This window comes from Cotesia glomerata, linkage group LG4 (genome assembly GCF_020080835.1).
Source record: "Cotesia glomerata isolate CgM1 linkage group LG4, MPM_Cglom_v2.3, whole genome shotgun sequence".
Taxonomy (NCBI): domain Eukaryota; kingdom Metazoa; phylum Arthropoda; class Insecta; order Hymenoptera; family Braconidae; genus Cotesia; species Cotesia glomerata.
The window spans coordinates 14,600,434-14,613,637 of NC_058161.1; the positions used below are offsets into that span (position 1 = coordinate 14,600,434).

The 13,204-nt window shown below is 28.3% G+C and overlaps 2 protein-coding genes and 2 long non-coding RNA genes across 5 annotated transcripts in view; 2 read left to right on the forward strand and 2 right to left on the reverse strand.

Moving 5' to 3' along the window:
- Nucleotides 1-1,060: 1,060 nt before the first annotated feature.
- LOC123262839 (NADH-ubiquinone oxidoreductase subunit 8) lies at nucleotides 1,061-3,025 on the forward strand. Of its 2 annotated transcripts, XR_006509041.1 has the most exons (5): nucleotides 1,061-1,289; nucleotides 1,479-1,737; nucleotides 1,804-1,996; nucleotides 2,069-2,286; nucleotides 2,697-3,025. XR_006509041.1 is itself a non-coding variant. In XM_044725310.1 (4 exons), exons 1-4 carry the CDS (start codon nucleotides 1,244-1,246, stop codon nucleotides 2,198-2,200), a joined length of 630 nt encoding a protein of 209 aa, XP_044581245.1. In that variant the 5' UTR covers nucleotides 1,061-1,243; the 3' UTR covers nucleotides 2,201-2,328. The 2 variants fall into 2 exon arrangements, 1 of the variants encoding a protein (XP_044581245.1); XM_044725310.1 differs by lacking the exon at nucleotides 2,697-3,025 and having other exon boundaries at nucleotides 2,069-2,328.
- LOC123262791 (E3 ubiquitin-protein ligase UHRF1-like) lies at nucleotides 2,519-6,730 on the reverse strand. Its single transcript, XM_044725217.1, has 8 exons — nucleotides 6,458-6,730; nucleotides 5,775-6,388; nucleotides 4,471-4,831; nucleotides 4,224-4,406; nucleotides 3,947-4,103; nucleotides 3,574-3,781; nucleotides 3,027-3,446; nucleotides 2,519-2,827 (listed from the first exon to the last, which is right to left on the reverse strand). Exons 1-8 carry the CDS (start codon nucleotides 6,539-6,541, stop codon nucleotides 2,605-2,607), a joined length of 2,250 nt encoding a protein of 749 aa, XP_044581152.1. The 5' UTR covers nucleotides 6,542-6,730; the 3' UTR covers nucleotides 2,519-2,604.
- Nucleotides 6,731-9,280: 2,550 nt separating this feature from the next.
- Nucleotides 9,281-13,204, forward strand: part of LOC123262868 — a 13,540-nt gene continuing 9,616 nt past the window's right edge. Inside the window, exons 1-2 of the long non-coding RNA XR_006509049.1 lie at nucleotides 9,281-9,298; nucleotides 10,385-10,387. This is a non-coding gene — a long non-coding RNA (uncharacterized LOC123262868). The remainder of the gene's footprint in view (nucleotides 9,299-10,384; nucleotides 10,388-13,204) is intronic.
- Nucleotides 10,032-11,278, reverse strand: LOC123262850. The gene is made up of 4 exons (XR_006509043.1): nucleotides 11,075-11,278; nucleotides 10,434-10,672; nucleotides 10,187-10,325; nucleotides 10,032-10,112 (listed from the first exon to the last, which is right to left on the reverse strand). It is a non-coding gene; the product is annotated as an uncharacterized LOC123262850 (long non-coding RNA).

Consider the following 13,204-nt stretch of genomic DNA (forward strand, 5'->3'; position numbering starts at 1 on the left):
AATGTGCATGGATTAAGTCAGACAAATATAAGAATAAGTTTAAATAAATTTTAATATCGTTTGAAACTAAATTTTAAAGTTTATTTCATTCAAATTTTCTCGCGAAGAGATAGAACTTTTTTTTGTTTTTTTTTATTAAACATGAAAAAATACAGATGGCTCTGGAAAATTATCCATTGAGCTCAAGAATGCCATTGTAGAACATAAAAATGTGAAGGCGCGCAAATAATTCGAATGGAGAGTTATACTTACGCAGCTACAGAAATGTAAAATGCTGCCATCATGTCGAATGTCGAATAGAATAATAAAAAAGATAGACGTGAAATGTAAGATTTAGTTAATAGATGTCAGTGACACCCTGAAATTGCCAAAAATATGTGATCAGAGCGATCATTCTGGGAAAATAGATTAGGGGATATGTTTCTAATGGTTGGAGATAGATAGATAGATAGATAGACAGATATATATATACTTTTAATTTTAATACTTACTAAACTAAGTACAAATTTTTGTTATTCTCGAAGACGCCCATTTACTAATATCGCACCTATCGCACCTGAGCGTCACTACTGATGATGTGGGCAGTAATTTTAATTGACTACATCATTTTATGCACTGTTTATTTGTTTTTTTTCCAGATGCTTTATTACGTCTCAAGTAAATTTTGAGTTTAAATCCTCCTCTTCTAAAAAGTTGATGGCCGGATGTCGCTTCGTTTTACGTCACTTCTGTCATTTCTGTAACTTCGGTTGTTGATTGGTCGACTGAGATAATGGCAGGAATTTCGAAAGAATGAAGGCGAGCGAAGCGAGCGTGTTATGTCTAGTAAAATATAATTCTCGAAAAAGAATACACGACCAACTATTACGAGAATTTACAACAATTAATTTGATTATTTTTTAAGAAGTTATCCACAAAAATAAAATTTAAAAAAATGTTATGATTGTTAAAATGTGTAAAAGATAACGAATTCAAATATTCTGCCTAAAGAACATCGGAAGTGGCTCCACGAAGCGTAAAATTAGGAAAGTAAAAAGTTAAAAAAGAAAATGGTAGATAGTAAAAGTTCCCTAGGAATACTATTCAATCCTTGCGAAATAAATTATGTGCAAATTGTAAACAAAATAGAATCGTCAAATTCAGATTTATATATATAGATATACTTATATAGATTACGTCAACGAATGCAACTAAATATTTTCTTTCTCACACTCTATTGTGAAAATTGAACTACTTTTTAAAAATGGCCAATGTGAGAATCCTGAGTAATGTAGGCAGCAATTTGTTTGGTAAGCATTACATTTTCAATCAAGTCTATTGATTATAAACGTACATTCTAGGTTGAAAATTGTGATATATTTAATCCTTTTTATTGTATTCAAATTTCATTAAATTTATTACGGTTACACAAATTGAAACAAAATTTTCAAATTATCATTTAAAATAATTAACCTGATTTCATTGTTATCATTTTCTAGCACAAATAACAAAATTATCACCGTTGAGAGCTATATCTGTACAACCATCCCGAAGTAAATATTTTATTATTACTCCCAAAGATGATCCTCACTGGCCCGATGCTCTACCCGATGAAGGAAGTACAGTTTATGCCCGAGAGTTGGCCAATGGAATGATGACATCATTGTCGTGTTTTTTTAAAGAACCTGTCACAATAAATTATCCATTTGAAAAAGGTCCCTTAAGCCCTAGGTTCCGTGGAGAACACGCACTTAGAAGGTAATTACTAAGTATACTGAATAATTTTTGACGTTATTTTTATATATTTTTATTGGATTGAATTAGATACCCATCGGGAGAGGAGCGATGTATCGCATGTAAGCTCTGTGAAGCAATTTGCCCTGCTCAAGCAATAACAATCGAAGCAGAAGAAAGATTAGATGGATCCAGAAGAACAACTCGATATGACATTGATATGACCAAGTGTATTTATTGCGGATTTTGCCAAGAAGCTTGTCCTGTGGATGCTATTGTTGAAGTAATTATGGTTACACACATCTTAACCTTATAGCAAATTATAATAATTTTATTATATTTTTTGTATTTTTAGGGCCCCAATTTTGAATTTTCAACTGAGACCCATGAAGAGTTATTGTACAACAAGGAGAAACTTTTGAATAATGGTGATAGATGGGAAAGTGAAATTGCAAGCAATATTCAAGCTGACCATCTATACCGATAAACATGTTATTTATTTAGTCTTGATTAACCTGTTTCAATGAATAAAAACTATTTAGTATTATAATTCATTGTCATCGTCGAAAACAGGTAAAGATGTATATAAAGTTAATAAAAATATCTTACCCACAATTTTTAGTTTTTATATGTTATACCTAGACGTACTTTACTAAAACTTTAAAAGTTTTAAAAACACAAAATAACTATAATAAAAGTTAAAAAGATTTCGTTTTTTTAAACTGGATTATTTTTTTTATCAAAAATGGCTAAGTTACACTATATTTTAATTTTTTCAATTATTGAATAAATAACTATTGAAAATAAAAATAAAAAATAATTTATTCAATTTTTGTCGTAAAAACGTTACTTCGTTAACAAAAATATAATTCTTTTTAAAAAAACATTTTATTACATTCTTCCACTGCCGTATTCTGGGAATAAGTTCTCAAGAGCGGCTGCAAGTTGTTCATTTATTTTTTCTAATCGAGTTTTTTTAATAGAATGTCGGCAAACTGGGCATGTGTATACATCAGCTTTGAAACTTCTACAAACGCAATTCTGACAAATATTATGAAGGCATTTAGTTGTGATAGGTTTCCAAACTATTTCTTGACAACAAACACACGTAAATCTATGAGTAAAAAAACCATATTAAAGTACAATAAGGTAATATTTCTCTAAAACGTAACTTGAACCCACCGGTAAATGATTAAAGTACACTATTTCAACATTATTTCTCACAAGAGTAGTTATACAGATGGGTTCAAGCTATCTCATTACTGTATTGACATTATTTATCAATAGTATATAATAATAGTGTAAAAAATTACCTATCAATGACATTATTAATAAACCTCATTTTTCCTTCGGAAAGTAATGAACAGCAGTCCTTCCAAACTTTCTTATTAAGTTTATCACTATCTATGCACTTGACTATGTTCTCTTCTAATTCATAATGAATCACATTAGGTTTTTTTGAGCAGCTTTCATTTTTATCTTTTCCCAGTTTGTCTCGTTTACGTTTTAAATTCTTTTTTTGATCATTAATTTCCATGTCTTTTACTGTTAATACATTACTCGGCAAATCATATTCAATCATTCGTAAGCCTAAGTTTTTAATTCTTTTTTTTCCCTCAGAAGTCCAAGGTGCGGGATTAGGGTCATCTCGGCGTAAAAGATATCGCCAAACTAGAAAACCACTTTTACCTTTTTCCGGAAAATACTTGACAACTTTATAAATACCATCATATCTACCAGAGAAGCAAAAAATAATTATTAGAAATAAAATTCAATAAATACTCAGCGATTTAGGAAATTGAATAGAAAAATTATACTTATTCAAGTCAATAATTTCTTAAATAAATCAGACCAACTAACCGAAAACCTTCTTCAGGTGCATAAATTTTAGCTTGGTGATATTTTTTCAATTTTGCAGATCTTATGACTCGAACCGGAATTCCTTCTTGCCAATTTAATGCAGTCGCCCCTTCTACATTATTAAACTGAGCATTACAACTCAAAGCTAGTGCTTTGTTCATTTTTGTTAGTTTCTGATCACTACTTTGTGCTGCTGTTCTTTTGTTACCTAAAATTATTACTCTATAATTTTATTTGTATATAAGGTAAAAGCCCCAATAGATGATCATATACCAGTATATACAAATACATGGAGTGATCATATACTGGTACATGATCATATTTTGGGGCTTTTACCTTATTAAAACAAAAATTTATTTAAAGAATAAACTACCTGATAAGTCTCTACCACCGGATCCAGTATATAAAAATTCGTCTCCATTATCAACGTCGTCTTCATATCCACCCGATAAAACCAACGAATAAGCACATTCATTTTCTCTACCATGAATCCCTGCTACGTGCGGTCGATGTACGCCAGCTTCTGATACCTATCATATGCTCATTATTCACTACTTTTTTTTCAACTTCATAATCAAGGTCAGTAATAATTTTTTAATAAAAAATTTACTTTGATTCTAGTATCTAGGCAATAAAAATACAAAAATTACTTGTAAACGATATCTCCAACTCATTCCTACTTCAGTTCCTGGTATTGGGCCTTTGTGATTCGTAGGTACTATAGTACAATCTTTAACTCTACTCATACATCCCATTCCGCGACCCCAATCTTTTTGACCCTTTTTTAAATCTGGCTTAATCTTTCTTTTACTTGGTCTCAGCTTTTCTCCAGTCTAAAATAAAAAAAAATTTATTTAATATTTCCGTTATTTGACAATTTCTATATGAAGTACTTACTTTGATCACCAAATCATCATGAATTTTACATTCTGGACAATACCAATCGTCCTCCGGAACTTGCTCCAAAGGTGGATTCAAACATGATATATGATAAGCTTTATCACATTCATCACATAATATTATTTCATGACTTTTTTCTTTTCCTGAACAAACAAAACATCCACATTCTTTACATTTTACATTCTTATCATCTTTACAAACTTTGCAAGTTATTGCTATCGTTCTTGGCTTATCATCAACTTCATTAAAATTTGAGTTATCTTCGAAATCACTGTAATGTAGAGCAGGTTTTTCTATTTTATAAATTTTGCTTCTTGAATTTACTTTACAATTTTCAATTTTTAATTCAGCTCCATCACTATGAACAATCGATATCAATAATTAAAAAAAAATTTAATAATTTCGCGTTACAGATGCACTGAAAAAAAAATTAACTTGAATCAAAAGAAAATTTCTTGAATCAAGAAAATAATTTTGAAGAGTTTTATTGTTTTGAATCAAGACGAAAAATTCTTAAATCAAGAAACATTTATTTAAACCAAGAAAAACTTCTTAGTTTGAGAATTTTTTTACTCAGATCAAGAAGATAAAATTCTTCAAAATTATTTACTTGATTCAAGTTAATTTTTTTTTCTGTGTGCCATAAGGGTTTATAAAATTTATACGCTCTTATGACACCAGGGAACCATAAGGGTGTATAATAAAAATCCTATTTTTTTTTAAGTCCAAAAAATTTTTTTATGGGAACCGATGTATGTTTTCATGAAATGTGCAGAAATGCAAAAAAAAAATTTTCTTCATAAGGGCCAGTTTTTCAATCTGAGATAAAATTGTATTCTATGCCAATATATATCTCATGGTATATTGTAATATATCCAGTATTGTGTGGGTATTCTTTAAGAATAATACACTCAAATACTACCCAGTAAAGAATAAATACAAATAGCCTATATATTTAATGTTTATAGATATACTGGCAATAATAATTTTATCCTGGATAAAATTTTATCTCAGATTGAAAAACTGGCCCTAAAAATTTTTTTTGGACTTGGAAAAAAAAAAATAGAATTTTTATTATACGCCCTTATGGCATCCGAAGGGGGTCCCGAGAGCCATAAAGGCGTATACATTTTTTTTTGCATTTCTGCACGTTTCGGACGAAAATAAGTCGATTTCCGAAAAAAAATTTTTCATACGCCCTTATGGCTTTTCACCGGGACCTTTTGCCGGTATACGCCCTTATGGCATCTGGAACTCAATTTATTTATCAGTTTATCTATTTAAATTATAAAATTTTTCACCTGCCAGTGTGTAGAACTCCTACTAAATTAATACTTCGGTTATTTTTTTTAATATTTTTAACAGTAAAATCATACCAATATCCGATTTTATTAGGTTCATCTATGTTGTAATTGACCATAACTTTATCATTAATTTTTATTTGATCAATACTTAAACAATGTCTCGCTCGTGGTCTAATCATATTTTCCTTTACATCAAAAGGCTCAGTGTCCACCAAAAACGTCCATTGAACCCGATAAATTAAGCACTGCTTGTTAACGTCGTTATAAATATTTTGAACAATCGCTTCATACCAAGCTCCATTTTCTTCATTGATACAGTCGATCGGATCACCTGTTCGATAATAACGACTTGTTGATTCCGATTGCTTATCAATCGTAGTTGAGTCTTCTTTTGGAGAAACGAGTGCTAAGCCATTTATTCTATCATTTTGTGTAAAATTAGTCAAGCACTTATTTTCCACAGTGCTAGATTTAGGTTTAATTAGCAATTGAACAACCTCATGATGGTTTAAATGATAATCATATACTCGATAACAATCTTCTAATTGTTTACCACGATAAAATAAATGAATATATGACAATTCAACAGAAAAAACAGCTGCTATTCGAACCTGGAAAATATAAAGAAATATTAGAGTTAATAATTTCAAATCATATCTAATTATTTTCATTTTAAATACCTTAAGATCACTAATACTGATAGTCTTCGATATTTCTAAGGTTTTTTCTAATTTTCCATCGATTGTTCGAATTATTATGAACATTTTGAGATTTAAATCGCTAAAAAATGTGCACTTATGTTTACTAAAAAGTATGTTATTGTCAATTCAAACTTCTGTTACTGGTTTTCAAACTAAGTTTGTATTCATTTTTCAAAAACTAATGAATAGGTCATGTTTCAATGAATATAAAACTAAACAAAATTCGTTTTCAAGTAGCGTATTGTTGAAATTTACAAAGGGGCTCACTGAATTTAGCCTAGTTTTTTTTTTTTCAATTTTTCAACTTTTTTTATTTTTAATTATTAGTTCTTCGTTAGTTTTTTATTGTTCGAACGTTTAAATTGTTTGTTCGTCTTTTATTTATTTATAATTAATTAAACAAATTTTGATCCTTACGAAAGAGAGCAAAAAAAAAAAAATTTTTTTCATGAGTAATGGTCAAATAACCACACGTTAACTGGTTACTAAACTCAAGTTTGTAATGCCTCTAGATGCATCCAGAAGGTGACGCTACCAGCCAGTGCAAATTTAAATGTAATTTATATTATATTAAATTATTTTATTAATTCATAATTTAAATAGTGAACACTATCCAAATTAGAAAGTTTAGGTTCTGTATCGTAGAATATTTATTATATAGAGTATATTTTGTTTCAAATAAATATAAGCTATTATCGAGTACAAAGGGACATTGTAGTTGAGTTCTGAGAAACCTTAGGTACTTGAGATTCTGAGGAAAAGCCATAAAAGACACGTGTGAGAAAAATTCTATGATCCCTTGTTTCAACGGCTAAATAATAACGTAACAAATATGTAACAAAAAATAAGATCGTTAAATAACATATTTTTGTTAAACTTGCTTTAATATAATATTGCAATGAAATATATAAAAATTAAATTAAAAATTTATATCCTGTATCCAACTTATAAATAATTATTAATTAATGTTAAAAGAATAAGATTGTATAAAATAATATTATTAAATGATATTTATCTCTTACATTAACAATTAAACTATTTCATAGTTTTAATAGATTATAGATTGATAGAAATAGTAATAAGCTTAATCTAATTTGTAAAATACGAATATTAATGCACTGCAATATATATAATTTATAAATAAATATATGTGAATATAATAGAAAATATTATATATTAGTGTGTAAAAATCATTTATATGTAGTAGAAATATGTGTACTTATACATGTACAAGAGCAGATAGATGTATGGGAGTTATAATGGGAGAAGAACGGAGTTTGGAGTTCATCGGAAAAACTATGTAACGACATTTCTCGTCAAGAGCTTAGATTATTAAAATCGCGTCATTGTAAACCTCAATTTTATATTTTGAAACCATTTAATATTTTGTTAACTTGAATAATAAATTGAAACCAACTAAATAATTTTGATCAAAATTAAATAACGTCTAAATAGAATTCTTTTATTTAAAATGATTCCTTTCCCGCGCTGAAACCGAGGTATTTTAATACTCCCGGGCGAAAGAACTACAGTAAGAGCTGTATTCATAGTTCGGGCTTAAGTGTAAGTGCACCTTAAGCACAAGCTTAAGGCAGCGTTTAGATTCATATACGGCTTTCTTAAGATATACTTCAAAATTTGATCTTATCTAAGACATGTGGCTGGGATAAATATTCATAATTTTAACTTAAGACAAGCTTGAGCATTAGATATTTCTGATGTATTCATATTCAAATAAGACGGTCTTATAAAATACCTTAACCTTACTTTTCATCCAAATAAGAGAGTTTTTTTCTAAGTCATCATTTCAGTTGACTTGAGATAATCTTAAATGTATTTACAGTGAAAAAAGTGGTTCAAATAATGAATTTTTTGGGGTTATATAATATTGACATCGACGATAATAATGATATCAATTTTGATTTGGACGACGATGATTTAATCATACGTATTCCAAAACGTTATATTCGAGATGTGCAAGATCCTTTTGATTTTTGTTCAGACATCGAATTCAAGTAAAGATATAGATTTGACAAGGATAATGTTAAATTCGGAATATTACCTCTTATAGAACAAAATTTAACTAAAGTCAATAAACGAGGATTACCAATCCCACCAATTTTTCAATTATTATGATTGCGATTTTATGCAACTGCAAGTTTTCAGGTAATTATAAATCAAGTTGAGAATATTTATTTCTTATTTACAGTTATTTGCTAACTTAGAGAACACTGAAAAGAGCGTTTTTATTTTTCAAACAAATATATATTTTGATAAAACTATTCTTACAGCTCATTTTAGGTGATACCATGACAGTATCACAACCAACAGTTTCCAGAATAGTTTTTCGGGTGAGCATTTTACTTGCAAGCGAAATTCATGATTACATTAAAATGCCTCGAACTCAAGCAGCAAAATTAGAAAACCAGAGACTTTTTGAACGTTTGGGATTTGGTAATGGAGCAATTGGAATACCCGGGGTTGATGGAGCAATTGATTGCACTTATATCCGATGAGTTCATACAATGTTTCAAAATATTAATGAAATCAACAGAAATCGAAAGGGCTATTTTTCTCTGAATGTACAAGTAAGTATTTCTCTTATTTTCACTAGTCATTACAGACTGAATAACTTATAATATGATAATTTTTATTATTTCGTAAGCGATTGTTGGCTCATGGATGGAATTTTTAGATATTGTTCCAGAATGGCCTGGTAGCGCTCATGATAGTCGAATTTTTCAAAATTCTCGAATTTACATGAGATATTCCTGAACGTGAACTAACTGGGATACTTGTCTCACGTATTCTTGATAATTTGTAATCATAAATTAAAAGTCACAATTTTATCTCAGTTGAATTCCGAACTGTAAATGTAATAAATTCAGAATTGTAAATATAATGGATTCTATAAAAATTTAAACTTTCGTTAAATAGATATCATTTGTAATTACTTTTTCAAAAATATATCTATAAGAAAAGTTTTTGAACGTGTTTTAATAAAAAACAAAATTTTTTATAAAAAAAACCATTTTTATTTTCAACCTTGACATTTTTGGTTTGATTACATTAAAAAGTAATTTATTTAATATAAAAATTTAATACATGCTTTAATAAAAAGTTACGGGCTTAACACTCTAATATAGTTAAAAATTGCATTCAAATGCACTTTAAAATTAAAATACTGTTAGCCCTTGGTACTTAAAAAGTTTTTTTAACGTACAGTATAAAATTATTTGTATTTTAAAAATTGCTATCACCTTATAAAATCTTTCAAACTAACGATAAATTTTTATCTTTACATTTCTATGCTATTTATTATAAAAATTAATAATAAAGCTAGAAACATCCAGAAAAAAATCATGTCAATCATGCCCGTAATTCTTATTTTTGTTGTCTTAATAAATTTAACTCACTTAGTTCAGCTGCAGCGGTTGCTGCACGAATCTCTAATTTATATTTTTGTTTCAGGTGTTCTATTGTTAGATTATGTATCTCTTCTTTATGTTGACATTTCAGTTGAAATAATTTCTCTTCTTGCTTTATTATTTTCTTAACCTTTCGCTTCTATAGAATTTCTCGTCTTCATTGGGTGGATTTTTTCTTCCTTTAGTTCTTTTCCTATATTGTTGAGCTAAGATGATTTTAAAAATATTAATTAAAATATATATTTTAAGTATTATGGCTAATAAAACTATTTCTACCAACGATTTTTTAGTAACAATAGACGATGAGGGTTCACGTGGTAATTCTTCATCATCATTGCCATCATTCTCATCATCTGGGAATAGTTGTTCAAGGCTTATGTATTCTTCACATTCCATTGAGTCAACAGCATTACACTTAGCTAGATAAAAAATATTTCTTATAATTTCATTAATAGTGAACGATTAACCAATATATAAGAAAGTCAGAACTGCAAATATCTTGGTAGTTTTAAAAATAAAATAATTACAGAAGGAAAAAAAGATGAAAACGTCCTAGTAACTTCTTCTTCAGACTTATTTGAAGAAAATAAAATCGGCGCAGTTTTAATTAAGTTTGGGGCAATAAGGAAATATCAGGATCAACTTCAGAATCTGGAATTGATGGACCGACCCCAGTTGCAAGGCGATGTTGCTTTTTGGTTGTCAGCGCATTCCGTTGTTTTGTTTTTAGATTTGACCAAAGTTTTTTGAGTTGATCTGCGTTTCGCTGCAATATTTTTACAAATTATTATAAATTCGGCATACTATGTATTAAAAAAATAAAGATGAAATTAACAGATAACTAACAATTTTTAATTGTTTCTCTTTGAAAAAATCAAAATAAAACGCAATTAACGAAAAAATTTCACATCCCAAGCGGCACAAATTTTTTTTTGTTAATGTTTTGTTAAATTTAAGTTGACAATTATTAATTTTTTAACTTCTTGTTGAGTGAAATCTACCAAAAAGTTAACATTTTTTTTTGTGACGCTTGGGATGTAGAAAATTTGAAAAACTACAAGTCCAATTTTCAAGAAAAACTTTCTAAAACTAATTTATTTGTAAAATTTAATTAAAAACTGATCAAGTGGCTGTTAATTTTAGAGTCATATTAAAAATTTAATTTTACCCTTTCAGTAATTATACTAGATGAATTAAAGTCGGTTGCGATGAAATCCCATGCTTCTTTTTTTTCACTTAATGTAGCAGCATAACTCTTTTTATTTTCAATTACTTGGGCATAATTTTTTAAAATTTGTAGAAAATATTCTTTTTCTACCGCGGTAAAATTAGTACTTGTTCCTTTTTTTTACCTATTTTCTTCTGTGCTTGCGGTAATAATTTTTTATTTGAATTAGAGGCTTGAATTTGAGGCTTACAATTTTCTAAGGTACATTTGTACATCTGTTTACAATTTTGAATAAAAAACTTCATTGTCAAAATTTAAGTACTTTTCAACCAATGAGATTGTTGGAAACATAAGAATTTTCACGGAAATTGACGAACCCGCGTTGACTTGGTCTTAAGTTGGGTCTTACTAAAGCTTATCTTACTGAAAATAAGATCCTGCTTAAAACTTTTTACTTACTCAAGTTTATCTTAAAGAATGACTCTGAAAACATCATAACTTACAGCCGATAAGGCCGTCTTCATGAAGACAGGCTTAAGTACAAACTTAAGACCGGACTATGAATACGGCCCTAAGTAAAGTTTTCAATAAATAAAAATAACACCCACTAGATGGAAGCATAACACATGTGCTTGAGCAAGATTTTGGTGCCAGCGTCTTGAGCAAAACCCCTAGTTGCTAGTGTCTTTTTCTACATATGGGTCTTGCTCAAGTTCTCAAGTTTATTTTGTTATGCTTCCATCTAGGGGATGTTATTTTTATTTATTGAAAACTTTACTTACTGTAGTTCTTTCGCCCGGGAGTATTAAGATACTCGGTTTCAGCGCGGGAAAGGAATCATTTTAAATTAAAGAGTTCTATTTACACATTATTTAATTTTGATCAAAATTATTTAGTTGGTTTCAATTTATTATTCAAGTTGACAAAATATTAAAAAGCTTCAAAATATGAAATTGAGGTTTACAATGACGTGATCTTAGCAATCTAAGATCTCGGTGAGAAGTGTCGTTACATAGTTTTTCCGAAGAGCTTCAAACTCCGTTCTTCTCCTACCATAACTTCCATACATACATCCACTGTAAGGAATACATAAGCACACACATTTTCTACTACATATAAATGATCATATATACTAACATGTATTTTTCTCTATATCTATATATATTTATTTCAGCCTATCGGCCTGAAAGTTAGACTTCACTAATATACACTTTTAGCAATACAGTCATTATGTTTATTTAACTATTTTTATTAATTTAACAGACCCTTTTAAAATCTATTTATAATAAAAATTAACTTATAATTAACTTGAAATTAAATTACAATAAAAATTATGATAAACTATAACATGAAAATATATATATTATATTGTTTATAATATGTTGGATTAATGTTTGAGTTTGACTAATTAATAACTTGAATTAAATATTATTTCTATTATTTTACAATCGGATTTTCTAATAAAATTATAAGTCAATTTAATTATTATCATGTATAAAAGAATAGACATTATCGTTTAATTATAACTTAAATAATAATTAAATAATGATTCAATAATAAATTTATAGTAAATTAATTAAATAATAATTATTAATTATAAATTAAATACAAGATAATACTTATTAATTATTTTAACTTAATTTTGCTTAACTACAATATTATATAAAGTTAGATTTTAACAGTAAATGTTATTTAACAATCTTATTTTGTTTAGTTACATATGGTTTTGTATTATTTTTGTTACTTTAGAACAAGGGGTCTATTGAATTTCACACGTGTCTTTGACTTTTCCTCATAGGGTTTTAAGTTCCATGTGGCGAGAAATAGTCTTTGAATTATTCAAGTACTTTTATGGGTTCTGAGGAATTCGGTTTACAATGTCCTTTGTACCGAAATATGTTTTTATTTTATTTTATTTTCTTTTGTAAATAAACAGAGTTAACTAAAAGATGTTCATTACAACTGGTAGAGTAAAATCATTAAATAAATGATTTGAATATTTACTTCGAATATAAAATTTAACTAATTTTAATCAATTAATATTTATTAATTTGAATATTTCATTTGAATTCGCTTGCTCTCATAATTAGATGACGCTCTAATAACAGGTAAGCGTCTGCCTGCTGGATG

Excerpts from the sequence above, each read along its gene's own strand:
- LOC123262839 (XM_044725310.1), top strand. The coding sequence starts at position 1,244 with ATGGCCAATGTGAGAATCCTGAGTAATGTAGGCAGCAATTTGTTTG. Across the intron at positions 1,290-1,478 it reads TGTAGGCAGCAATTTGTTTG|CACAAATAACAAAATTATCA; the intron begins GTAAGCATTACA and ends ATCATTTTCTAG. Across the intron at positions 1,738-1,803 it reads GGAGAACACGCACTTAGAAG|ATACCCATCGGGAGAGGAGC; the intron begins GTAATTACTAAG and ends GGATTGAATTAG.
- LOC123262791 (XM_044725217.1), bottom strand. The coding sequence starts at position 6,541 with ATGTTCATAATAATTCGAACAATCGATGGAAAATTAGAAAAAACCTTA. Across the intron at positions 4,832-5,774 it reads GGAGTTCTACACACTGGCAG|TGATGGAGCTGAATTAAAAA; the intron begins GTGAAAAATTTT and ends GATTGTTCATAG. Across the intron at positions 4,104-4,223 it reads GTTGGAGATATCGTTTACAA|GTATCAGAAGCTGGCGTACA; the intron begins GTAATTTTTGTA and ends AGCATATGATAG.